Source organism: Falco naumanni, chromosome 5 (genome assembly GCF_017639655.2).
Source record: "Falco naumanni isolate bFalNau1 chromosome 5, bFalNau1.pat, whole genome shotgun sequence".
In the NCBI taxonomy this organism is placed as follows: domain Eukaryota; kingdom Metazoa; phylum Chordata; class Aves; order Falconiformes; family Falconidae; genus Falco; species Falco naumanni.
In genome coordinates, this window is record NC_054058.1 from 58458142 (window position 1) to 58483898 (window position 25757).

The window sequence follows — 25757 nt, forward strand, 5'->3', positions numbered from 1 at the left end:
TGGAGGTTTGTGGAAAATTGACATAATTAACGTTTTTGTTTTAGAAATTTGGTCATGTAATTTTTGTTGGTAGTCCAATGCTCCTCTTAGCACCTCACTCCCCGCTTACACCTTGGGTACCGCATTGGTGATTTTAGTTTTTATGTCATAAAAGGGATCATTCTGAGCTAAATAAAAATAAACAGCTTTCATTCCTAAACAGGGGTGACCAGGTGGACATTCAGTGAAGAAGAGATATATTGAGGTCTGTGTAATTACCATTACTGATGTTTGGTGTTACATGAGATAAATGGATAGGTGAGCCTGCAAGGTGCTATCTCAGGCTTTGCAAAGTCAGGGAGGTGTTTTTGCACTGTTTACTTTTTCACATTTTCTAAGGTTGCTCCGTCAGTTGCAGGATAAAACAGCTTCAGAGGGATTCACGTCACCTCACTTGCAGGAGTCTAACACAGTGAACGTCCCAACTGACTAGTCCTCTAACCTCCCTGTGTCATCAGTGAAGATAAACGGGCACTTTTAGGGTGAAATTAATCTGTCCTGTTTTAGATGCATGTCTTTGGATGAGATGAATCAGGATGAGCTGAAGTGCTTGCTTCTCTCTCCATGCTTTTAAAGAGTCTAGGCAGCTGGCTCAGCTGTATGCAACCGAGTGTGCATCACATAGCTACAGTGTAGGCATCTGCATTCACTCTGATGAACCTCAATCCTATGGTTAAAACAAGAACAACAAAACACACAAAAGCAGAACCAAAAAGAAGTTGATGTTCTAGTAAAAAATGACAAGTTATGGTGGGAAGGAGGGTGGAAGAGCTATGCTTTTTCTGGCTCAACCTTTTATGGGCTCTTTTCCTCCCCCCCCCCTCCAAGACATTTACAAAATGATATATTTCACCCTCACAAGAGTCAGCTGTAGTTCATGGTTTCTGTTTTGTGTTGGTGACATTTCTCTCTCATGAGCACTTTCTAGATTACTGGCATAATTTTTGGTCCTTAAAAGAACATTGCTGAATGAGTTTCTAGCTCATTTGTATCTCTTCACACACAGCCCCTTGCGCTTGCCTCCTTGCTTCTGCATAATCCTGTGTGCTGGTTTACTGACTTCTATATTGTTCCCTTCACTGCAATTGCTTCACCAGTTCATTGTTTCAAAGTGCTTTTCTTCACTGTCTCCTAGGTACAGAATATCCACCTTCAGCTAGCAAGCACTCTACCCTCTCTTCAGGGCCCTCTTTCGAATACCTACCCTTGCTGGTTTTCTTATATGAAAGTATGACATGAAGAATAAAGTGAGATACAATATATGTTATTCGACTGCATATATGGAAAAGGATGGTGTCACACCAGTTTTGTATCTCCACAATTCAGAAATTCTTGGGAACAAGGTACTAGTACGGACATTTTGTAACAGAGTGGGGAATCAGAGTATGGCCTTTTTGGATAGCGCAGTTGAATTCATCTCACCTCGCTTTAGGTGCCTGCAGTGCATATATGTGCATATGAGCTGCTCACCCCAGGCTACTTTTGGAGTGGATTATGAGAGAGGGGTGCTTTTAGGGTACAATTCTCCCAGTCTGTTTAGAGGTCTACTTTAAGGTGAGATAAAGTGAACTGAACCCAGAAGTGACTGGTGCAGTCCATTGACTATAAGGGAAGCCTATACAACTGATGTAATCTTAGACACAGATACCTGCATTGAGTCAGATGCATGTCCTCCTGCGTGGCTGTATAACCAGTACTGTGTGGTATGCAGTAGTCATATTTTTGTGGGTTCATACATAAGACTTGCTTTATTTTCCTGTTAAAGAAAATTCCACCTGAAACTTTCTTTTGTATAAGGAATGATTACAGGATGCAAGTTGCAAGTGAAAAGATTAATTTAAGAATTCAGTTATAATAAAATTGGGTCAGAGAATTAAATGAACTTACAGTAACTGTGACTTGTAGTGATGCCACAGGATCAGAAAATGTAGGAGTGGGTCTTTAGAAATTAGTTTCATTTAATCTGAGATCAAGGTTGCAATCATATTATTTTATGTTGGCATGTAGATAATTAGACTGAATGCCTTAACTGGGACTCTGCATTTTGTAGATTTCAAAGACAAGTTCAGCTCACATGTATAGGAATTTTGCTCCTAATTTCACTTATGGATGGTCTTTACCGTGGTGTGAGTGTGCAATCAAGTTTCTTCAGGGAAAGAAAGAGCATAAACTTACAGCACTTCAGCCAGCGTTGGCTAATTGCCTATGAGCATGCCTATTCCCAAGAGCACTTTGCAGAAAAGGACTGTGTATGATTGAACGTCCAGAGCTGCGGACATGTTCTGCCTTCCTTTCCTGTAGCAGTGGAGTCGCAGCGCTGAGGCTGAGGAAGCTTTGACTGTGTCATCATAGGTTATATAAGAAGCATACTGGGTGATCTTTGGCAAATGAGTTCATCAAGATGTGCCTCAGTTTTCCTTTAATTTGCAGGATATTGGTATCAGTGTCTTATGAAGCACTTACGAGATCTGCTAATGAACAGTGCTTCACCAGAACCAGGTAGTGCCGTTAATCATTGACTGGATATCTGCTGTTTTTGTCTGAGTGGACTGTCATTAAGATGGGGTACAGTGGCTTAAGGTGAGTCAGATTTTACACTGGCAGGAACATAGGTACCTTTTTTGAATAGGAAATAATTGCTTTCCACTAGACCTGTTAAACCAATGTGTTCTACCTCTTGACAAGGTACTAAGTCATCCAGTGCCTGGAGGAAAGTACTTAAATCATCAATAAATAGCCATTCTGCCCTGTCAGAGAGCCAGGTTCACTTCTCAAGACTCTATATGTCATTCCTTGGTTGGACAAATGTTGGCAGAGCAGGAGTGGCCCCGAGATTGGAGTGGGGAGCAGATCAGTTGCATGCCAGAGTGTTCAGGGAAGGATGCTGACAGGTTCCAAAGGGTGTATTCTGCAGCAGGGTGAATTTGTTGTGATTTAGGATTTTTCTGTAGGCTTAGGTCTAGGTCAGAGAAGCTTTCAGAAGGTATTGAAGCATAGGTCCTCTGGACTCCATCTAGTTTACTGCTTGCCAGGCAAATAGGCAATGAAATTGCTAGCACATTGGGCCGTTCAGATGACCCCAAGGCTATGTATTCTCTTACTCCTGTAACTGAACTTACTGCACATACCTTCTTTACCTCCCAGGACCCTCTGGTGAGAGTCATCCTCCAAGCTCCTCTTGTTTGTAAGCCCCTCTTCTTTATGCCAGTTACTCTGCATACCTCTTGCTTTTTATCCTTCTGCCCGCAAGTCTATTCCTTTTCACCTCTAGTCAGAGTGGCAGTCTTTGCTGCCTTTCCCTTTCCTTCCCAGTGCTGGGAGTATATTGATTGCTTCTGTTCTTCATACAGATGTATCACTGTTCTCTGTTCTGCCTGCTCTCAAACTGCAAGAAAGGTAAAGTGGGTGGTTCCCTCCCTTTCCTTCCTCCCATTTCTTTTCCCTCCACACCAAGGGCTGCATTTGCCCCCATTTCTTCTCCCTTCTCCCAAGACAGTTTTTTCCTTAAGGTTCTCAGGTTTTCTGTTTTCCCCTTTTTGTTCAGAATACCTTCCATTCCTCAAATAAATTAAGAAGGCATTTGCTTTCCCTGTGTGGGGAAGGTGGCAGAACTGGGACAAGCATATTGCTCTACAAGCTGCAAGTAAGACTTCTGGGTTTCCTGAGAGTAATTAATTGGCAGAAAGTACTTCTAAAGTAGCTGTGAGAAAGGATGGATCCTAAGAGAGTAGTGATACTGCCTTTGTGCCTTGGATCTCCTATTCAGTCTTTGCTTGCATTTTTTATTTTCTTTGCTGTGTAATGGCAGCTGTAGTTCCATCCAATGTGTGGCTAAATATTACCTGTGAGAGGAATTTTGTCACTTTTACGTGTTTCTGACAGTTCTTGGTTTCTGGATAGAAGATGACTCTACAGGCAAGATCAGATGAAGGTATTTGCTTGCTTACTTCTCACAGGAATCAGTAGAGTTAAGGTACCAATATAAATATATGACCGTTGCTACGATGTGAAATTTAAACTGTGAGAAACAAACAAGGGGATCCTGGAATACTAACAAAGGAGTAGGAAAAGGGATGTGTGATGAGTGGAAAAATGTCAGGGTTTAGGCTGATTACTTTTACATTGTAGACACTTTTGGTTCTGCTACAGAAGTTTTGGGTTGTCCTGCCCAAGTTACATACAGGATAATAGGATAATAGGATTTATCTATTTATTAGAATTTTTTAATCTTCTCTTTATCTACTTAGACAGATTTATCTGTTGTTTATCTGCTTAAACATCTCTGAGAACTTTACTCCTTCTGTTCCTCTAGTAAAATAAGGGTAATAATGCTTCCTGACCTATGGTCTTGTCTGTTCAGGTAATAATCTGCTTCGAGGGATTATGTTCTGTGCTGCTGTGTCTTCCAGACATGATTGGTCTCCCAGTAAAATTATGTACCACCATAAAAACATAGCAGTGTTAATAATGCGAACACCATCTTCTGGTTTATCCACTGTCCAATTTATATAAGCAACTACAAATACCTCCTCAGTTAATGATTCTTTTTCCTTTTTTTTTTCTTCAGTTACTTTACTATGTATTATTTGTTGTTGCTGCCTATGTGAAGGAACTGTGATGTTTTCTTACAATTTACTAGTAATTTACAAATCTTTTTGATTTATGCCATTATTTCAAATGTTGGTTAATACAGATATTCCCTGCAGTACTTCAAAAATAGTCTCTATACAAAAAATCAGTGGAACGTGTAAAATGGTCTAAAAATTGTACAACTGTTAAATTGCAAAATTATTCTGAACTTTAATCTAGCAGGAAAAGACATAAAATCTTGTTTTGAAAGCTGAAGCTAGAAATATTCAAATTAGTAAGAAGGTGCACATTTTTGCTGTGACAGTAAATATTAGTTGTGACAAGTTATGTAAACATTTTCCTGTTCTTGAATCTTCCTAAAATAGATGCTGTTGTGTAGGTTTTCTGCCTAAATTACTGTTTGACCTCTATTAATGCAGGAAGTCAGATTACATTGTTATAATAGTCCTTTTGGCTTTATAACCTGGGAATTTTTTGGTCTGTGAAATGTTTCTTTTTTTCTTTATTTTCTAATTGAGCATTAGCCTAATTCCTGAACCTATATCTGTAGCTGAGATTGTTGAGTTCTAGCATCATGTTTTCTTACGGCCTTTGATTTCACTGACTTTAAATCAATAGTGTCCTCCCTGTCATGCAGTGATCAGTACTAAGTATAACATTTGATTAATGGCATCGGAATGTTAGTTGTCTAGAAAATGGATTTCAAAGAGGGATATTATAGCTATATCATCAAATCATATCTGCAAAGATACTTGTGCTTGAAACAGAACACTTGTGCACGGGGAAAACACGCAGCAAGTGTGGTTCTGAGAGGGAGTGAGAAAATAGAAAAGGGATGCCTTAAAGAAATCTGTTTCTTGGTATAAGTGCTGAGAAATAGAATCACCTGTGAAACAGAAGAAATCTTTTAGATCTCTCTGCTTTGCCTGAAGGGGCAAAGAACTAATATAAGTAGAGAAAAAGTTTTATACAGGTACTTACCTCTTTGCATGACAGTCTTGGAAATAAGCTGTTGATTAATAAGTCAAATATGTTTATATACATATTATAAAATTCCTATGCAAATGATCCACTTCCAGATCATCAGACCTTGAAGGCTTTTACAAAGGAAAGTAGTCTCACTAAATCCTGTTTTACAATAGTATAACAAGGGTAAAATTATGAATAATCACTGTAGTATGATTTAGCGTGGATGTTTTTTTCCCTCATTTAAAACTGTGCAGTACTGCTGAGTGCGTAGAAGGGCTGGGGGCAAACAGCTGGGGAGCTGCCACATCTGTGCTCCAGCAGTGGAGTGAGTGTGTTTTATGACCTGTGCCTTATTCAATCTGTGGGACAGGATATTAACAAAGTCAGCCTGCTTCCTCACTTTTGCTTGTAAGTATTTGCATTGTTTTATCTTTCTCTTTTTTCCATTCCAGCACAAAAGAAGATTTTATTAATCTCCAGTCCAAAATGATAGTGTTGGATGGAAATGCCTACTTCAGGTTTTTATTGTGTAAAACTGACATGCAAAAACAGTAACACCTTTTTTCCTCTATTATTTCCCACAGGGTGCAGCTCTAATTCGAATGTTGGCTAACTTTATGGGTCACTCTGTGTTTCAAATGGGCTTACAAGTAAGTAAAGGCATTTCTGTCTTTGTGTAGGTGTACATTTCTAGCAGATTCTCTTGCTTTCTTTTTTCTTTTTAAACTATGTTTGCATCTGTGGAAGTGTTTCTTTACTTCAGGGCCATCTAAGGCACCAGTGTGTCCCTGAAACTGAATTTGATGAAAGTTGCTGAGTAGTGTAACACACATGGTGGTGCCCCCAGTTTCACCTGTATCTCTTGGTGTGTCAAGCAATTGCATACATTTGTGTCTGTTTTGTGTGGATTGCCACATGAAAGCCATTTTGTCCATATGACAACTGTATGAAGGGTTACCTGAGGAAGGAGCTACTTCAATTACATTTTCTTGCTGGGCTAACAAATAATAATAAGTGATGTCAAGCCAGCTAGAAAATCCACAGCCCTAAAACTAATACTGCTTTTCAGGTAAATACTTTTGCTTTCCCTTCCCCCAAAGCAAAATCATTGAGCTTTATTTTTACCTTTGATAAGCATGGGATGTTCTGTGCCTTAATGATTTTGTTAAAACTCACTCTGCCTTTAAAAAAAAATTTAGAGAGGTAACATTGCTGTATGAAGAGAAATTCAACATGCTGATTACAAAGGATGAACTCTTTTCAGAAATAATTCAGCACAAATGAGTGTTTTGTAAACTATTTAAAAACAAACAAGCCAAAGCATAAAAAACAATGCAACTCCCTCTATTCCATTGAAATCTGCTTGAATTAATCATGTTACAGGCAGCTGTGATTGATGAATTATGTATGATGCAGCCTGCTACTTAGAAGTGTCCTTTAAAGTAAATTGATGTTCACCTGAAATACAATTATGCTAAGATGGAAAGAGCAATCAATCTTATCTGTTCTTAGTAAGCTTTTCATTTTGAAATTTAAATAAACTATGTCTAGGATCAGGTCATTTTTTAACAGAATAATTCTACCTCTAACCAAAATAAATTGGAAGCTAAAATATAAAACAAAAGTTAAATAAACACATTGGTTATGTCAGAGGTGTGTTCTGTGCAATAGGCAATTAAAGGAAACCTGGGGAAATACAGCTTTTTGGAGAGTTTACAGGACATTCAGGGTTTCCAGCATAACTTATTCACAGGACCCAGATGGATCATTTTTTAAGTTGTAACACCAAGTTAGATCACTTTGTTATCTTATTATCCAGATGAGAAATCTTGAAATTGAAATTTTCCTGCATAAAATCTTGTATATGTCATCTCATTTAAGCCAATATGACTTCTGTCCTTAGTCTAGCAAAATCCATGTTCTAGCTAGAAACTTTTGCCTGCACAGATCCATTCATATGGAAATTCAATTTCCCACCAAAAAGAAAAAAAAATCACTCAGGGTTTTAGAAAGGAAAAGTTTTAATACATACATCTCAAACCCTGTTTTTCTATTTTCTTCTATGTTTGCCTGAGAAAAAACAGTGTGCAAGTTGTCCTGAAACAAATCTAGAAAAAAGTTCAGATCAAAGAATAGAGCTATGCAGGGATTAAATAATCATAATTACTATAAAGTTGTAATGGGGCTTTGTTTTTTGATTTGAGTGGTTTCCTATTATTTCTGCTTTTTACTGGTTCTGCTCTAAATAGAAACTCTTCTGTTTGCTAATGAAAGTCTCTGAAAAATCTAACTGAAAAATCTGTGTAGTGAAAGTCTTGGCGTGAGTTCAGTAAGATGATGATATTCTAGCTTCTTTTATAAAAAGGGTTTGAAGTCCAGATAGAGATTTTCCATGTGTATGTCTCCAAGTTGAACAACATAAAACATAAGATTTCATAAGCTTGTTCATAAGCAAGAAGTTATGCAATTGGAAATGTCTGTCAGTTATTTAATTCTTTGTATTTTGTGGATCTAACAAAATAGTGTTCCTGCACTGTAGATTTGGGAGGCCAGCGTTGCTAATGATAAGCAGAACTGGAGTACTAATTTACCCTTTCTATCATGCGTCGGTTTAGGCTTTTTAGCTCTTTAGCCCCAGTACCATCACTTGGGGTTTAGCATTATGGTGTCTTGAATCCAGTTTTTTCATGGAATTCTAATGCTCAATGTAATGGCCTTTCTCAAGGATAGCTGCAAAATCAAGTATTACTACTATTTATAAATCTCTTCAAATAATGAATACGCTGAAAATGCACTCGATCCTTCATTCCTCCTGGGTTATTCTAGTGGCTTGCTGAGTAACTGAGTTCTGAAGGACCTATGCTTTGCCATATTTACTTTGTTTTTCATTAGATTCCAGTACATGGAACACATCAGTGTTATTAGAATCATAGAATCATTTAGTTTGGAAAGGACCTTTAAGGTCATCAAGCCCAACCCTTAACCTAGCATTGCCACATCCACCACTAAACCATGTCCCTAAGTAGCGCATCTACACATCTTTTAAATACCTCCAGGATAGTGACTCAGCCGCTTCCCTGGGCAGCCTGTTCCAATGCTTGACAACCCTTTCAGTGAAGAATTTTTCCCTAATACCCAATCTAAACCCCCTGGCACAACTTGAGGCCATTTCCTCTTGTCCTATCCCTTGTTACTTGGGAGAAGAGACCGACCCCCACCTGCCTACAGCCTCCTGTCAGGCAGCTGTAGAGCACTAAGATCCCTCCTGAGCCTCCTTTTCTCCAGGCTGAACAAACCCAGCTCCCTCAGCCGCTCCTCATCAGAGTTGTGCTCCAGACCTCGCTCATCTCTGGACATGCTTCAGCACCTCAGTGTCTGTCTTGTGGTGAGGGGCCCAAACCTGAACCCAGGATTTGAGGTGCAGCCTCACCAGTGCTGAGTACAGGGGGACAATCACTGCCCTTGTGCTGCTGGCCACACTGTTTCTGATACAAGCCAGGACACTATTGGCCTTCTTGACCAGCACCCCTAGGTCCTTTTCTTCCCCAAGCCTGTAGCGTTGTGTAGCGTTGTTGTGACCCACGTGCAGAACCCAGCACTTTGCCTTGTTGAACATCACACAGTTGGCCTCAGCCCATTGGTCCAGCCTGTCCAGATCCCTCTGCAGAGCCTTTTTAAATGTTCCCCCACAACTTGGTGTCATCTGCAAACTTACTGAGTGTGCACTTGATCCCCTTGTCCAGATTGTCAATAAAGTTATTAAATGGAACTTCCGCCAGTCCTGAGGCCTGGGAAACACCACTTGTGGCCAGCCACCAGCTGGATGTAACTCCATTCACCACCACCCTGTGGGTTTGGCCAGCCAGCCAGCTTTTTACCCAGTGTAAGGTACACCTGTTCAAGCCATGAGCAGCCAGTTTCTCCAGGAGAATGCTATGGGAGGTGCTGTCAAAGGCTTGACTAAGGTCCAGGTAGAAAACACAACCTTTGCCTCATTCACTGAGCGGGTTGTAGAAGGAGATCAGGTTAGTCAAGCAGGACCTTATTTTCATAAACCCGTGCTGGCTGGGCCTGATCCCCAGGTTGTCCTGTAAGTGCCATGCGATGGCACTCAGGGTGAACTGCTCCGTAACCTTTCCTGGCACTGAGGTCAGGCTGACAGACCTGTTTTTTCCCTGGATCCTCCTTCTGGCCCTTCTTGTAGATGGGTGTCACATTTGTTTATCTCCAGTCTTCTGGGACCTCCCCAGTTAGCCAGGACTGCTGACAAATGCTGGCAAGTGGCTTGGTGAACACTTCCGCCAGCTCCCTTGGTACCCTTGGGTAGATACTATCTGGACCCATGGACTTGTGTGTGTTTCAGTGGTGTAGCAGGTTGCTAACTATTTCTTCTTGGATTATGGGGGCTTCATTCTGCTCCTCATCCCTGTATTTCAGCTCCAGGGACTGGATACCTGGAGTACAACTGGTCTTATTATTAAAGACTGAGGCAAAGAAGGCATTAAATAACTCAGCCTTTTCCTCCTCCTTTGTCACCACGCTTCTCTCTACATCCAATAAAGGAATGAGATTCTCCTTAGCCCTCCTTTTGTTGCACATGTATTTACAGAAACTTTTTAACTGTCTTTTATGGCAGTAGCCAGATTAAGTTCAAGTTAGGCTTTGACACTTCCAATTTTCTCGCTGCACAACCTCATGGCATCCTTGTAGTCCTCCAGAGTTGACTGCCCTTTCTTCCAAAGTTCATAAACTCTCCTTTTCTTCCTGAGTTCCAGAGAAAGCTCTGTGTTCAGCCAGGCCAGTCTTCCCTGTTGGCTTGCCTTTTGGCACATGGGGACAGCCTCCTCCTGTGCCTTTAAGATTTCTGTCTTGAAGAATGTCCAGCCTTTCTAGACTCCTTTGCCCTTCAGGACCACTTCCCAAGGGACTCTGCCAACCAATCTTCTGAACAGGCCAGAGGCTGCTGTCTGGAAGTCCAAGGTAGCAGTTTTGCTGAGCGCCCTCCTTACTTCTCCAAGAATTGAAAACCCTTGTAATTTTGTGATTGCTATGCCCAAGATGGCATTCAACCATCACATCACTTGCAAGTCCTTCTCTGTTCACAAACAACAGGTCAACAGGTCTAGTGGAGTGCCTTCCCTAGTTGACCCTCTCACCAGTTGTGTTGGGAAGTTATTTTCCACACACTCCAGGAATCTTCCGGACTATTTCTTCTCTGCTGTGTTGTACTTCTGGTATTAATATTTTCTCGGTTCTTTTTAGTGTATCAGGTATGTCCTGAAGTGTTTCACAGGTGATAAGAGTATTCCTGTAGTCTCATTACACTAGCATAAACCAAAATGAGTAGGTCTTTATTTGTGTTTGCATTGAGTATTTGTGGTTTCATCAAAATCAAGGTAAAATTCATCATCTAATTAAGAGCTACAGAGTTAGAGCTTTTGTATAAAAGAAGCTACAACAAATATGCTAACCTTTGGGCAAGAAGAGTGAAAGATAAGGTTTAGAGCAGGAACAAATGAGATGGCTACCTTTTTTGTTCGTTACCAATTTTTTCTTAATCTAATTACATGCTGTCACCTAGCAGGTGGACTTTCGGAAAAGCAGGTAGAGATAGCTTGGAGGAGAAAAATCCCTTATATGTCAAGGAAAACAATCAATTGTGTTAAAAAGAAGAAAATAAGTTGATGAAGGAGAGTGGGACTCTTTGTTAGATATTCTTCAACAATGAATATGAACTGAAGTAAATGTAAAAAGGTGCACATGATCCCTAACTGCTCAGCAAACTGTTCTGTTGAGGAATCTGCAAGGAGGTAAAATTGTAGAAGAGATGCTCAGTTTTACAGCATAGATGGCCTTGGAGAGATTCATAACTGTCAAGAATAACTGGCCTGTTCCTATCACAGTAAATGTACTGTGAAAGACTATTGGATTATATTGTGGAAGTTCCACAATAAAACTGCAGCCAAGAGACCACCTAGTGAATGTATGATTTTCTGGAAGCCCTTCAAAGACATACGATGTCTTGAATCATACGACATTTTCAAACAGAAGATTTAGTAACAAAGACAGGACTTTCTCATTGTTTTCACATAGCACACCATAGACAAAACCAAAAGAGAACATACTGATATTGGCTGTAATGAATAATAGAATAACCACAGTAGCAGCCACAGCTGGTAACACTTGCATATGAGGAAGTCACAGCTATTATTATTTTTAGAAAATGTCTAATAAACCCTTCCTTCTCAGAGTAGGCGATTTCTTTCTTTTTAAAAAGTCCTGACAACTTTCATGATGTGCAGTTTCTTTATGCTCCAGGGAAATTCAAGAGGTGCACATGACAGAATGCTAGTACTGTTCTTACAGGGTGGTGTTGCTTTTCAGTCAAAAAACCATTAATCAGCTAGGACAGCAATTAGAGTATGAAGAGGCTTGGTCAGCACCACTTGCTCTGAGTACGTTTCTGAACTGCATAGACTGGTAGAGGAAGCAGCTTTAAGTTGGCCTTATCATTCAGTCATCACTCAGGGCAGGAATATGCAATATAATATTAGATTTGTGTGAGATTTTCATCTGTAGGCTGTTGTTCCCAATCTGTGTGCTTGAAATAGATGGTTGCTTACATGACTGGTGTCACTGTATTACATTTCCTGGAAGGTTTTACTGTTTTATAGCAAGGGACCTCTTCAAGTTATCAGTAGTTTGGTTTTTTTTTTCCATATTAAATATATAGAGAAAGTGAGTGATTTGAAAGTCTGGTACTTAGATGTGCGTAAAGAGCCACCTCAAGCTCTGTAATAAGACATTTCTGCACTGGTTTGTTTAAATTTTTTCTTCTATTTGGCTTGATTATTTTGGAGTCTCATCTCTGTTACTGTACGTTTGTCAACACTGCATTTCATTTCCATGTGGCAGCTCATTGATCACATAGATCTGTATCCTTTTGAACTTCACTTGCTGCTATGCATGTGTTCATAACTCACTCTGATTTAGTGCATCATCAGCAGTTTGAATTAGTTACTTTACTGTAGGAATATCTGCTTCTGTGATAAATTAACTGCTTTTGTACTTTAGGCTTCACATAGTACATTTGGAAGAAGAATTTCCATACAGTGCTTTGGATATACAGTCTTTTTTGGTGCTGTTGAGTGGCCACTGTATTGAAACAAATGGGTCAACCTTTCAGAGGAGCTGTCTGGGGAAATGTGATGTGCAGGCTGTTAAATACAGCAAGATTCATATTTCAATCACTTTTTACTATCATAAAGCTGGCTAGTTAGACTTTCTTTCGTCTAGACTGCTTAGTATTTCCTGCTTTTTAGACACCTCTATGTGTGCCTGTGTTCTGTTTGAATTGTGGCAGTGAATGTGAAACTCTGTCAGAAACTTTCTAGGTGTAAAATAAAGCTCGAATGTGCTATTTTCCATATTGTTTGCCACTTCTGTCCAAGAATCTAGTAGTGCAATAAATGTATTAATCTATTCCCACAGTATTATTTTATAATCTATTTTTACCTAGTATATTAAACAATGTACCCATTTTATCATACCTGTTTATTATATCTTTATTTCTAATTCACAAGTTAGCTAGCTGTATGCTGTTAAAATGAGACATCATTAGAGACTTCTTAGTAGAGTTTTCTGTGAAAAATAAATAAATCTGTAAAATGAAAAAAACCAAAAAAATTCAGGCACCTTAGGATCAAGTTCAGTGAAGGAATGAGCTGGAATACAGTCCCATGATCAACAGTATAGGCAGAACTACCTGGAGTCTTCCTTTGCTCGGTGGGAGGATGTAACTTTTGGCACCAGGCAGGAGTATCTTTAAAGCTGGAGTACCTTTGGTGTTGCAGCTGGTGCATTTAGTAGATATTAGATAAAGTACTTTTCAGCAAATTCTGCACCCATCTCCTCTGGCTTAGAAGAACACAGAATGTATGACCTTGGTGAACATCAAAGTATCACCATTAGCATATTAGCTACAATCTGTCCTTAAGTTAGTTGCTACCGATCCCTTTATTTTTTAAACCATCTCACTTCTACTGGCTGTTGTCAACAAGATAACTTTAAGCATGTTAAAAGCAGGACATAGGAAGTCATAAGAAATCTCACAGGAGCTGACATCACCGTTTTCTACACTGTGTGTCATAAGAGATTGATAACCTTTCACCTTTTCTGGCACCTCAGCATTTCTTATGCTTCTAATTTACATTACTCTGGATTTTAGGATTATATTTCTTAAATGAATTCAGTCTTATGGACTTTTTCTGTAGCTTTTTCCACCATTATTTAAGTAGGTCGTGAAAGTTTACATAAGAAACTTCTGTAAGTTGCAGTGTCACAATATTTTTTTCCTTTGAAAATGTTAAAGATGTACAGCATAGTCAAGCCCTGACTTGGATATCACTACCGCAAATGGAGGTCCTTTCTCTAGCTCCAAGCAGATTTGAGTGTACTATGTGTACAGCAAAATGCTTCTGTTTAAAGAAAAAAATGTGTTTGAAGTTGCATAATTTAAATGTACAGTTACTGAAAAATGCTAAAGTTAATTTTATTGTTGCATTCTTTTCCTTTTTTGCATGCACCTTAACTAGGATTTTTAATTAAGCAGTTGCCCAGTGTTTTCTACATAGGAAGATGTCCACTCACAAAGTGGACCTTGCTAACTGAATTGTCCTTCTATACAATAGCTTTGTATACTTTTCACTTGCTTCATACTCCCAGTTCCTATCTGCTACCTGCAGTTCTCTTAGATGCCATCCAGTTATGGTATCAGAGTGCATCACCAACAGTTAGTGAACAGAAGATGTAAACATAGGGAGGGAAGTGGTGGTGCTAGCCTCATTTTAGAAATGGACATCTAGGCCCACAGAAATTTATGTTAAAATTTACACAAGTGTGGAGTATGAGACGACCAGTGCAGCACTTTTCCCTCCCATGTGTCTTAGTACTTATGGATCAGAAGAGTTTATGTGTCCAAAGCACAGCTTCCACTGGCTTGATTGTCAGCTACAAGCGCTCAGCATGGCTGCAGCTCAGCTGCTAAGGGGCAGCAAGGTGGGCCTTCATACAATGTTGATCGTACAATTAATATGGCTTTAAAGGAGTGCCTGCACATTTTGGGGGAAATTGGACCCATGTGATTAAAATAAAAAAGATCCATGAAGTTTGGATACCTATTTTGAAACCCAAGAAGATGTTCTGTCGATGTAGCATTATAAGCTATTTCGCATATTCAGGACAGACTACGCATCACATTCAGAGTCCAGCTCTGCCACACATCATGCCACAGGGCGGAACGTAATGCACCCACGATTATAGCAGCCGTGCATCATGACTGCTGCTGACTTTTGCCCAATATAACGTAGGTGCTGTTCAGAGAGAACTTTTTCCTAAAATGTTGCATTAGCAGAATATTCCTGTTTGGTTATATTAACTTCTTTCCCTCCTTTCTGCTCTGCTTTGTTCTCTGAGCATTTGGATCAGTTTTGTTTCTTGGCTGTCAGGGATTGCTGAGAGAAATGAGACATGGGCTCTTTGCTTTCTGCTTCAGGGCCCTAATCTCCCTCTAAGCTTAAGCATCTGTGAGGCATCAATGGAGGGAGAGAGAGGGACTCTCTAGCTGCTAGGTCACCTAAAGCTGATCAGTGCTGGGAAAAAGCATGTCCCTGAAACATCACTCCCCTTCTGACCTTTAGACCCATCCTCCAGTGCACGGGAATACCAGAGCTTTTCACAGGAAAGAGTGACAAGGTAAAATGTGCTGTTTTTCCATACTTTCTTTCTGGTGCTGGCTGAGATTTTGGAGAAGAATTCAGGCTGAAATGGACTTTTTTAAAGGTAAGATTTCAGCTCAAACAGGTACATTTTGGCGACACTGGAGGTCCCAGCAGAGGGAGTTACAAAGAGTGATGATGGGAGATACGGCTGAAGCTCAGTAGTGGGCAATAGTGCCCACGTTCAGAGCAAGGTCACAACCCGTGTCGCTTTCATTACGAGGAAGTCATGCTGTCTTTCAGCCAGGATAAAATGTTGCTTTATGGCTCCATCACTAAAGCTTCTTACAAAAAGAAAACCAATTAGTATATACATGACTGACTTAACTTTTTAAGTTTATTTACTTAGAACAAGATTGCTCTTTATGACAATGTTACAATCAGTCATATTGCAGATACTGCATATGTATTCACTTGACGTGTTTTTAGTCAGCTTCTCTTATTTTGTTGCATGTGAAATTCAGTTATGACTATATTCTCCTTCATTTTTATTATAGAAATTATTAAGAGAAAGAAGGATATGTATGAATTCTCAGGTAACATCAGCGGGCTGAGCAGCTATTCAAGAAAATGTTTCCTTTTGGAATAAAATTAAACAGCTTTCCTGATACAAGCCCAGTGGCAACCTTGCCTCTGTTGCTATGAGGCAGCACAGTGGGCTATACGGGGTGCTGGAAGTACGTGTTTTGTGTGCAATTCTGCCGTCCTCATGCAATCAAAATTTCTATTAGCCCTGTAGAAGCCAGTGGGGATATTTTCAGCACAAAGATTGCAGTACTGAACTCCTAGTTAACACTTAATACAGGTTGGAAATTAAATAAATCTACTTATATTCAGTTCAGTGGAGGACATTAAAAAAAAAAAGCTGAATCCCTACTAGATAAAACAGGCTTTCATCAAAACTTTCTCATTCTCCTCCTCCTCTTCCTTTCTCTTTCTCTACATATATTTAAAGTTCAGTTCCTGTAGCTAGGTAGACACAGTAGCATACAGCCAGATGTAAATTTTAGAAGGTGTCTTCATTTTGCAAAATTAAATGCAGCTCTAGTGACTGTTTTGTATGCTGGTCTTTTGCACCATGAGAAATATTTGCTCAGTAGATACAAACAACAAATAACTTATAAACAAAGTCGAAGCTTCACTTTAAAGTTACTGCTTTCCTATTTGTTATTCATTGTTACTGTACAAATGATGCAGGTCATTATGATCTAGACACAGTGGCATGCAAATCATACTTACAGCAAGTTTTCTTGAGTGATTTATGGTTAACTTTTCATAGTAAGTAGCATTAATTTCTCTCCAATTCTGGGGCTTCTATAAAAAGTGCAAAAGAAAAGTACAGCAGAGACTTTTTGCCTGGTTAGCAGTCCCTGGGCATAGTTCAAGTTAATGCAGAGAAATGAGCAGCCAGCTTGTCACAATTAGCGGGTGCTATCCAAATATCTCTGGAAAACATTCCATCATTTTTTGTGTGCATTAAAAATATATTTATTGAGCAATATATGGGTTTAGGTTCAAATGTATTATATAACCAAACAAGGCAGAACTAAAATGAATGTACAAGTTCAATCAAATATATGCAGTTCAATTTCAAGGAGTACTTTATTTCTGTAAGATTTGTTCTTACCTCAGTAGTTCGGTACCACTACCAAATAATACATCTAATATATTTTTCTTTAAAGCCAAGCTTAATATACTAGCAGGTGTCTCACTGCACAGCAGATACCGTCAGACTCTGCTAGGCAATAACTCTGCAATCCTTCTAACTGTTCCCTTTAGACTTCCCATGTAAACTGTTTTGCCACCACTCTGCAATTGCTGTTGTTGTGTTTCAGTGGAACCTCCTTCCTGTTCATGTTAATAGCTAATAGGCGAAGCTGAGTTTTGCAAGGGAAATAAATGTCTCCATTTAATAATTCTGTTCTTTTAATAAGGATTCCCAGCAAAGCAGGATATATTTTAAAGTAGCTGGAAATTTGCCCGAGTACAAATTTTCACAAATTTTCAATCTGTTTTAGATGCCCCATTCACATTGGATTCACTGAGTTGCAATGCAGAAGAGGTATTAATTACGAAACTGTGCTTCTTACAGTGGTTTGAAGTTTGATTCTTGAAATGACGTGGGCTGTGTTGATTTCAGTTGGGTTACTTCTGATTTACAATACTGGTCTCTTACCAACAAGAAGCAAGTAGAATGAAGAAAGCAGTCCCGTTAACTTAATGATGGCTCTTGCCTCCTCGAATCTCTTACTAGTTTCTCTTGTGTCTCATATTCTCTAAATGAATGTTACACTTCCAACACTGTGGCTGAGTTACTGTCAACACTGCTCTAATTGTTCTTCCACTGAAATCAATGTTAAAAATCCCATATCATATCAGAATTGTCACTTCTGCTGATCTGATTATTGTTAGAGCGCATGAAAGTATCACAAAGGAATTAGGAATTACAAAGGAAAAAGGACAAAGTAAAATACTATAATTATGTGAACTATTCAACATCATTTGCTCTAGAGAAAATTAAGATTTATTTCCATATATGGTTCCAGTATCACTCTTCCTGATTAGTAGTTATAGCTTGCTGTTTGGATATAATGATTTAATTGCAGATATGACATATTGACAGTGGATATTTTCCAGTTGCTGCTGATTGCAAGCATTGTATCGCTATTGTGTGTGAAAAAGATCTAAATATACCTTTTGAAAATAAAAGGCTGGAATTTCAGCTGGTGTACGTTGATGGGATTCCACTGATTTCCTTCCCTGGGATTTTATGCATTGATGGAGATAGTAGTCCAAAGAGCAGGCAAAACACAGCTGAAGTATACTGCACACCTTTCATTCTTTTTTTAACTTCTTTTTGCCAGTTTGTGAGTTTGAATCTAGAAGTTAGCTGAAAAGTTCCTGACAGTGTGGATGTTAAACACTGCTTTCCTGTGGTACCACAGTAGAATCACTGGGAACATTGAAAATGTTACTTACCCTTAAGAATTTTTAAGTGCTTAATGTAGCTAATGGTAAAAATACAGGCTTTTAATTCTAGGCTTGTTAGCTGGTGAGTAACTATTTTTTCTTGGAGGAACACATTTTAATGCAGTAGTAGATTAAAGTGTAGGAAGGGTATCAACACTTTTGATCCTCTGGTAGAAGTCACTCATGGAAGTTAAAGTATATTCCGTGACTAGTGTATTCTGTAGGTGGGTGGTTTTTGACAAGACTGCCTGGAAGCAGTTTGGGGCACTCTTATTAAAACTGATGTAGAAGGTGGAGAAGTTCCTTGGCTTACCTGACCTGGAAAAATCTGTTTCCAGGGTTTTTCTGAGCTGGCTTTGCAGTACTGCTTTGATAAGTGGTCTGAATACAGCTGCTCTTTCAGTTTGGATGTAGCTTTGCAGCTTGATTCGCTGGTACAAATTAATTCTGACACAAATAGAGTTAACCCCCATCTAATTTGCCTTATACAGTGTTTACCATGACTGATAAGGTGAATTTACCTACTCCTTATTTTGTACTCTACTGCTTGCCTGACTGCCCAGCCAGGAGGGTGATCGCTTCTCTTCCTTAAGGCTCTTTTTCAAAGGTTAGTCTGTTGTACAGGTGAAAAAGACTGCAAACCTAGTTGGTTATTTTAGCTTTTCTATTCAGTAGTCTTCCTGTCATATGGGAATCTTCACTTCTTTGTAGCTTGCTGGTAGTGCTTTACCTCTGGTTCTCACTCCCTCTTGTTTGTCACTCACCATTGCAAACATATGCAGTACCTTCCTCCTTCTGACCCTTGCCCAAGCTTTTCTATTTGAATGTTAGGCAATGTCAAGATAATATGTGATAGCAGCTTTGATGTTAGCAGTGTGAAGGAAAGGGGGAAAAAAGGTGGCATGTTATAGTCAGCAAGTCAGCATCTGTCAGATGGTGTCTGGTGGCTTAAGATTAAGTATACAAATTTCTGGGGAAAAAGCCATGCTGGATTTGATAGCTGGAGCCTTAGAGCCTGATTTCCACCTGAACTGAATGTTTTTTATTAGTAGCTCTAAATCTTTGGTGAGATACAGCAGTTGTGTATAAAACTGTTCAACAAGAACATATTGTCAGCTGAAGGGAGGAGGATGTGCACCCAGGAGTAGGAATGAAATACAAAAGAGGGAGGTAAAGGCAAGACTGCTGTTTCCTGAGCCCTGAGAAATGAGGGCATTCAGAGTAATGTAGCCACAAGAATTTGATGCCAATTTGATGCCATATTTTGCTACTTTTCTCTCATTCATCTTATATAGTGGAATTTCCCAGTTACCTTTTTTTTTTTTTTTTTTCCCCCTAAAGATAAGTTATTCACTGTTAATCTGTTTCAGATCTCAGCACCACTCATTTAAGTCGGGAGCTGTTCCTTCAGCTAACCAACCAACTTCATACAGATAAACTGAGAAAGGAGTTTGGTCCTAGAATTGATGTTTCAGTTCCTGGTAATAGATCTGAAGTCCCCCTGAAAGTAAGATACATGTTTGGAGACTTACTTCCCCTTTACGCTTGTTCAACCTCTTTGCATTTAGCAGCGTGTATCAGTCACTACCTTGTGTTGTGAGCGTTATCATGTTTGGGTGGTAGTGTTGTTCATTTTTTTGAAACGGAGAGGCTCAATCCCTAGCAGTACTGAGAGAACTAAGATTGCAAAGGGGTAAAAGACTTTTTCCTTTTAAGTAATCTCCTTTTCTTAAAGGAATCTAATACAATAAAAGGTGCGCAAGCTTAATTAATACAGCATTACTAAAACATTTGTCAAAATTCTTCAGCACTTTTCACTGTACTCCTACTACTGTTCAAGCTATCTGCTTCAAAAAAAAAGTGCTTTCAAAAGCACTGAGCCTTTTAATTTTTTTGGGGGAGAGGATTGAGATAACTATTTGACAAAATATTATAGTCTACATCTGGGAGTATTTGCAAGATTGTAAGTTTTGGTTGTACACTATTTAGACTTTGTTCTCATGGCATGACAGATTCTGGATAATGTTTTTTTATTTGATGTTAAAAATTGCTAAAACACATGTCAGAAAACCACATTGTCTGAATAATATTTTTTATTGCTATAAGTGATCATATTCCATTATTTTTTGACAAAAGGTGGCTTCATGTTTTAACGCCAAGATGTTAAGAAGAATATTACAAGAGGATGCTTGCTGAAAATGCAAACCAAATTGATCATTTTCGTGTGCATATTTGATTGTTTCATGTTGAGTGACACTGCCCTAGGATCTGTGAACTCTCTTTCTCCTTTCCCCATGACAAAAAGTTTAGAGGTGGCATTAAAGTGAAGGAGGAAGGGAGAGTTGTAGAAGACCACTCTGAGTCTTGGGTGGTTAGAGGTTTTTGTACCATGTTTTCTCCTCGCACATACCGTAGGGTTATTGCCAAAAGTTAGGAAGGTGGCTGAAGCGTATCTTCATGCTCCAGCATACTCCAGCTGGTGGAGCAGCTCTTGTAGGTGATAGACTTGCAAGCTTATGATGGGAAGCAGCATTGCAGCCAGATGGCTCTGGGCATATGTGTTTATAAGAAAGTGGCTTTAAGTCACTTTACCTCCTTTGGAGCTGTGCTGAGCGCAGCTTAGATTCAGGCAGCTGTGTTTTCAGTGTCATCTTCCCATGGCTTGCATCTGTTTGCTTTAATTCTTTTCTACTCAGTGTAAAGGCGAAAGGGTGGTTGATCCTGCCCTGGAGAATTACAGTGAATGAGGACATGTCTTCTGCCCCTTTACAAGCTAGTTAAGACTTAGATATGGATCCCCAGGGGGAAGAAAGGATTATATTCCTGCTTGGTCCATCCTTGGAACAGAGAAGCAGGGTATATATAGATTTTTGACTCCTGTTTTAGTACTTCCTGGGATGTATTTGATGTTGATATGTATAAGCCTTTTCTCTTCCTTTTTAAGTTTAGTGTCCATCCATGAAAGGGATTTCAAGGGAGGTTGATAGTTTGGTGATGAAAGTTCAGGCTGGGTCATGGTAACCCTAGCTGTCTTTGAAGTCAACAGCTTGGATGATGGTAACAAAACATAAATTTGCAGGATATCTGGGAGTGATTTTGTCTGGTGGTGTTCTCAGTATAAAACCAAGCTCTGGTATGAGGACACGTACGATACAGATCGGTAAAAGCATGAGTGGCTTGGGGAGAGTGAAGCAGGGAACAGCAATGCACTGCATCTTCTAGTGCCGGAGCTAGGCAGCAGCAGAGAAACCCATCAGATGGGCAGATGTTTGAAACGGGTGTCTTCACACAACAGATCACTGAAGTGGGAAACACTTTTTTATAAGCTGTTGCAAATGCTAAACATTTTTATGAGTTTAGAAAGCAATTGGCCAAATTCACAGAAGATAACTGTGAACTACAAAGATACTGATGTGCTCAGGATTCCTTGTGCCATGAAGTGCTGCATAATGGGAGAGCGTATGGGGGAAGTATCACTGTATTCTTGTCCCGTTTTATACCCTTTCTAGGTGTCTGCTACTGGTTGTTGTTAAAAACAGGATACTGAGATATGAGGACTAGTTCAGTAACCTTTTGTTCTTGGGCCTGTAGAAAATGCACTACATTGGATGGCAGTTTAGATTTACTATTGGAGGCATACTTATTGCACACAGTCACTTAGGGCTGTCTTTTGTGTAGTATGCATTCGATAACACTCCTTGTTTGATGCTAAGTGTATGGTCTCAATGCAACTTTCAGGAAATAATGAAAAAATGGGTGAACAAATTGTATGGTACCAGGACTGTACTCATATGTTGTGTTTATCATTGTATTTTCTTATGTCATTGTAAATGCTAGGGTTCCTTTTGTTTTCCTTTGTGTGATAAACATGTTAGGTTGGAGGATAATAAATTTTTAACGGAGTGATGAGCCACATCTAAACCTCCCAAACTGTGTATTGGGGAAAAACCACACATACAAAAGAAAGGGCAGAAGCATTGCATCTCTTTGCAGTCTTTCTGAATGCAAAATGTAAAAGTAATATTTAATGTCTAATGGGAGAATGGTGAACGGAATTTTTGCCTGGATGGATCAAATCCTCAAGTGTTCCACCCATTTTATTTTGTTGTGTAACAATTCTGAAAGCAAATCTTAGAAGGACCAATACATGCAGCATTTTCTAGTACTGCTTAAAATGCACTGTATATTTGTTGTTATTTATTTACCTCATCCCACTTTTGTTTATTCCTATTTTAGCTTTTAAATTTGGAATTCAACTTTTTTAGCTTTGAAAGCTATTGAATATTTAACTGTGCCTTAAATGATTCTGTATTTTTAGACAAAATGGAAGCACGGTGTGCTGTAGGTGCAGCCTATATAATATTTGTCTTTTTTCCAAGGTAGTCTCATACCATTGTTAAGACTCAGCACTGCGTTTTCAGAGTCAGTGTTCTCATTTAGCCTTCCTAGCCTGTGATCAAATGGGAGTTGCTGCTTGTTGTACTATGAGTTGGCTGACAAAAGCTAAATCTGTCACAGGTGCTACAATTTGTCTTTCAGAAAATTTGCTTTCCAAATACTAATTATTCCCGAAGTACCTTACTTCACACAAAGCACAGATAATAGAGTCAGCAAATTTGTTCCGTTTTATCATTGTGCTGTAAATTAGGGTTTGTCTCCTACCATTATGTAAAGTGAAGATGGTAGAAATTCAAATGCAGGAGAACCCATTGATTTACAACCTCTGATGTGTTTTTTCACTTAATTCTTCCAATCAAAATTCTTGAAATGTATGTTATTGAAATAATCATTGCTGAATTTCACTTCTGTAATTGAATGAGCTGCTATCTAGGGACAGAGGATGGTAGGAAATGAACATTGCTGTCTCTCCAGATGTCATTAAAAATTGGAAGAGTTTTGTGCCTGAAAAGCCCAGACCTAACCTGGTCATATGCTTAAACTGTTAATTTGGGAAGTTAATTTAATATGATGGTAGCTTATCAGGAATTATCTTTCTGGCTCCTATGGGAGAAAAATGGACCCTCAGACACTGAGACTGCAGCTGAACCAGTGAAAGCATTCAGTTTATAACCCCCTTAGACTCTGAGTTATGTATGTTGTGAAAACACACATGTAGGTACCTGTGTGCAAGCATGGAGTTGCGTTCCTGTCACCTCTCTTCCACTGCTCCCTGTCAGGGAGAGCCTTTGCGATAACCTGTTAGAGCCCCAGTTGCCAGTATGATGTATGTTGACATTGAAGCTTCAGTATCTCCCTAGATAAGAGTTTGTTGTTCAGGTAGGCTGTTGCCCAGTTAAATCTTTTGTGAAAATCTAGCTGTCATCCAAGTGAGCAAATTTTTGATACTAGGTGCAGAATGATCTGCTAAAATAGCAACTGGAACTGTGTTCCAGCAGCTTCTCCTTTCATTGCTGAGAGTTACCTAGGAACCCCTTCTGAGATTAGACAAGTTAACTATATATTCAAAATATTTAGCCTATGGAGTGACTTACACAGAGAAGGAAAAAAATTTAATGCTGTAAATGAAATTTTTAGCAACAATTTTGCATTGTAAAGTAGCTTAAGAAACTGTTTATTTACTCCCTTAGGATGAACATATTGTATATTTCTAGATTACTGACAAATTTAAACATTGAAGTGATTTAATTTCTAATAACAGTGATTCACAGCTATAGGTGTTTGGCATGTGTATAGTAATACTGATTTGTATTTTTATTTTATTTCTGTAGGACTATTTAACCATTCACAAGTATGGCAATGCAGCCAGAAATGATCTCTGGAACACATTTTCAAAGGTAAAATGCTTTAATCTATTGCACTGAGGGAGAAGCAGGAATTTACTGTCATGTTTTTCTTGGTGAGGTTAGGAGTGAATAGTGCATATTGAGATTTTCAGATCCCACAGCAAATATAAAAACTGATGCAAAGAAATTCCATTTGAGTTAACCTAGTGGCAACATCAAAATATGTTTTTTGCGGCATTTCTATTCTTTGTTATGTTAGAATATATTTCCTTGCTTGCGCTGTCACTGATGTGCAGTTAAAGATACTTCATGGAATCTGCTATCATTGACTTTAGTGGCAGCATGCTGAGGCCCATAAGCTGGAAAGCCCACGAAAGTGCTGAGCTTTGGCGTTTACATCGGGTCTGTTTGTGATTTTGTGTGGAGTTATGATGTTTGTGAAGAACAAAACTATTAAAGCTTTAAAGTTTGATGTAAGCAGGTAACTGTTTACTGTAACATTTGGCATGCTGTAGAGACTTATATTTGTGCTGTCCATGCTCCCTTTGATTGCTATGCCCAAGCTCATCTTGAGTTTCTGGAGCCTGGTTCAGGGATCTATAAGGGCAGGAATTTAGTTTTCGTAAAGTAAGCCAAGCACACCTGAATTTCTCACCTACAGAGCTAGTCCGGGCACTCCAGAATAAGGACAGACTGCAAGGCAATGTAGAGTATAGTCAGGGATTTCGGCACAGGTACCGACTGAAGCTATGTGTGAACATGACATCTAGTTGTAACTATTGACACCAAAGTTAGGATTCAGCTGGAGTTCTGCATTTATCTGGAAGAGCAGGTATATAGATATAAGCTTGGTGTCCGAGCTCCAGTTGTCAATGAGGACTGGATTCCAATTGTGTGTTCATAAATACCTTGTAACGACATTTACCTTAATTTATCCTACCTGGCTTCCAGCTACTGCAGGAGATAAACATGTCTGCTATAGGTCCACCAGTTCTGCGAGAATGTGTTGAATGTTTAGGACAACGCATTTGACACTTGGTGCATAGGAATAACTGGAGCCCTAGAAACCTAGTCAATATAGTCAGCGGAACATAGAGAGCAATTCAGTTGACTAGCCACTACATGATTATTTTATAATGAGCCTGAACCATTGACTGTTGACTAGGGACTTGAGATAGTTGTTCAAATATAGGCAACTAGCGCCACATTAGGTACAGTAAGATGTTCAAGACATTCTGGTGGGTCTAATCAATTTGACACAAGATCTGTGGGGAAATTGATACTCTTCTGGAGTGGCAGGGCAAGGTCAAATGACATTAGCCACCTATGTGTGGGCAACTGAACTGACTCCTATGTCTGTGCTGACTGTTGATGAGAATTGAGACATGTAACATACAGTCAGGCTCTTAAATTTATGTCTTAATTTGAAGTTGAATGCTACTGCAAAAGTCTTGCTTGCTTGTCACCTGTCTCTGTTAAAGCTTTTGGGACGGTTCTGGGTGACGGGAGGTCTGAGGGATGAATGTAATCTTGAAAGAACAGCAGAACCCACAGCTAATAAAATGGAACAAAAATGAGACTGTATTCTGGTCCCTAACCACTATGGCTGTACCGTGTGCTCAAATCTATTGTTAAGACTAATAATTCCATTTTCCTTACCTGCAAGCAC

At 39.2% G+C, this 25757-nt stretch overlaps 1 protein-coding gene across 1 annotated transcript in view; it reads left to right on the forward strand.

Annotated features, from left to right (window-relative positions):
- The window catches only part of TRHDE (thyrotropin releasing hormone degrading enzyme), a 211980-nt gene that overhangs the window by 110520 nt on the left and 75703 nt on the right, over positions 1-25757 (forward strand). The window contains exons 7-8 of the mRNA XM_040596694.1: positions 6183-6248; positions 24074-24139. Coding sequence (XP_040452628.1) covers positions 6183-6248; positions 24074-24139 — 132 coding nt within the window. The remainder of the gene's footprint in view (positions 1-6182; positions 6249-24073; positions 24140-25757) is intronic.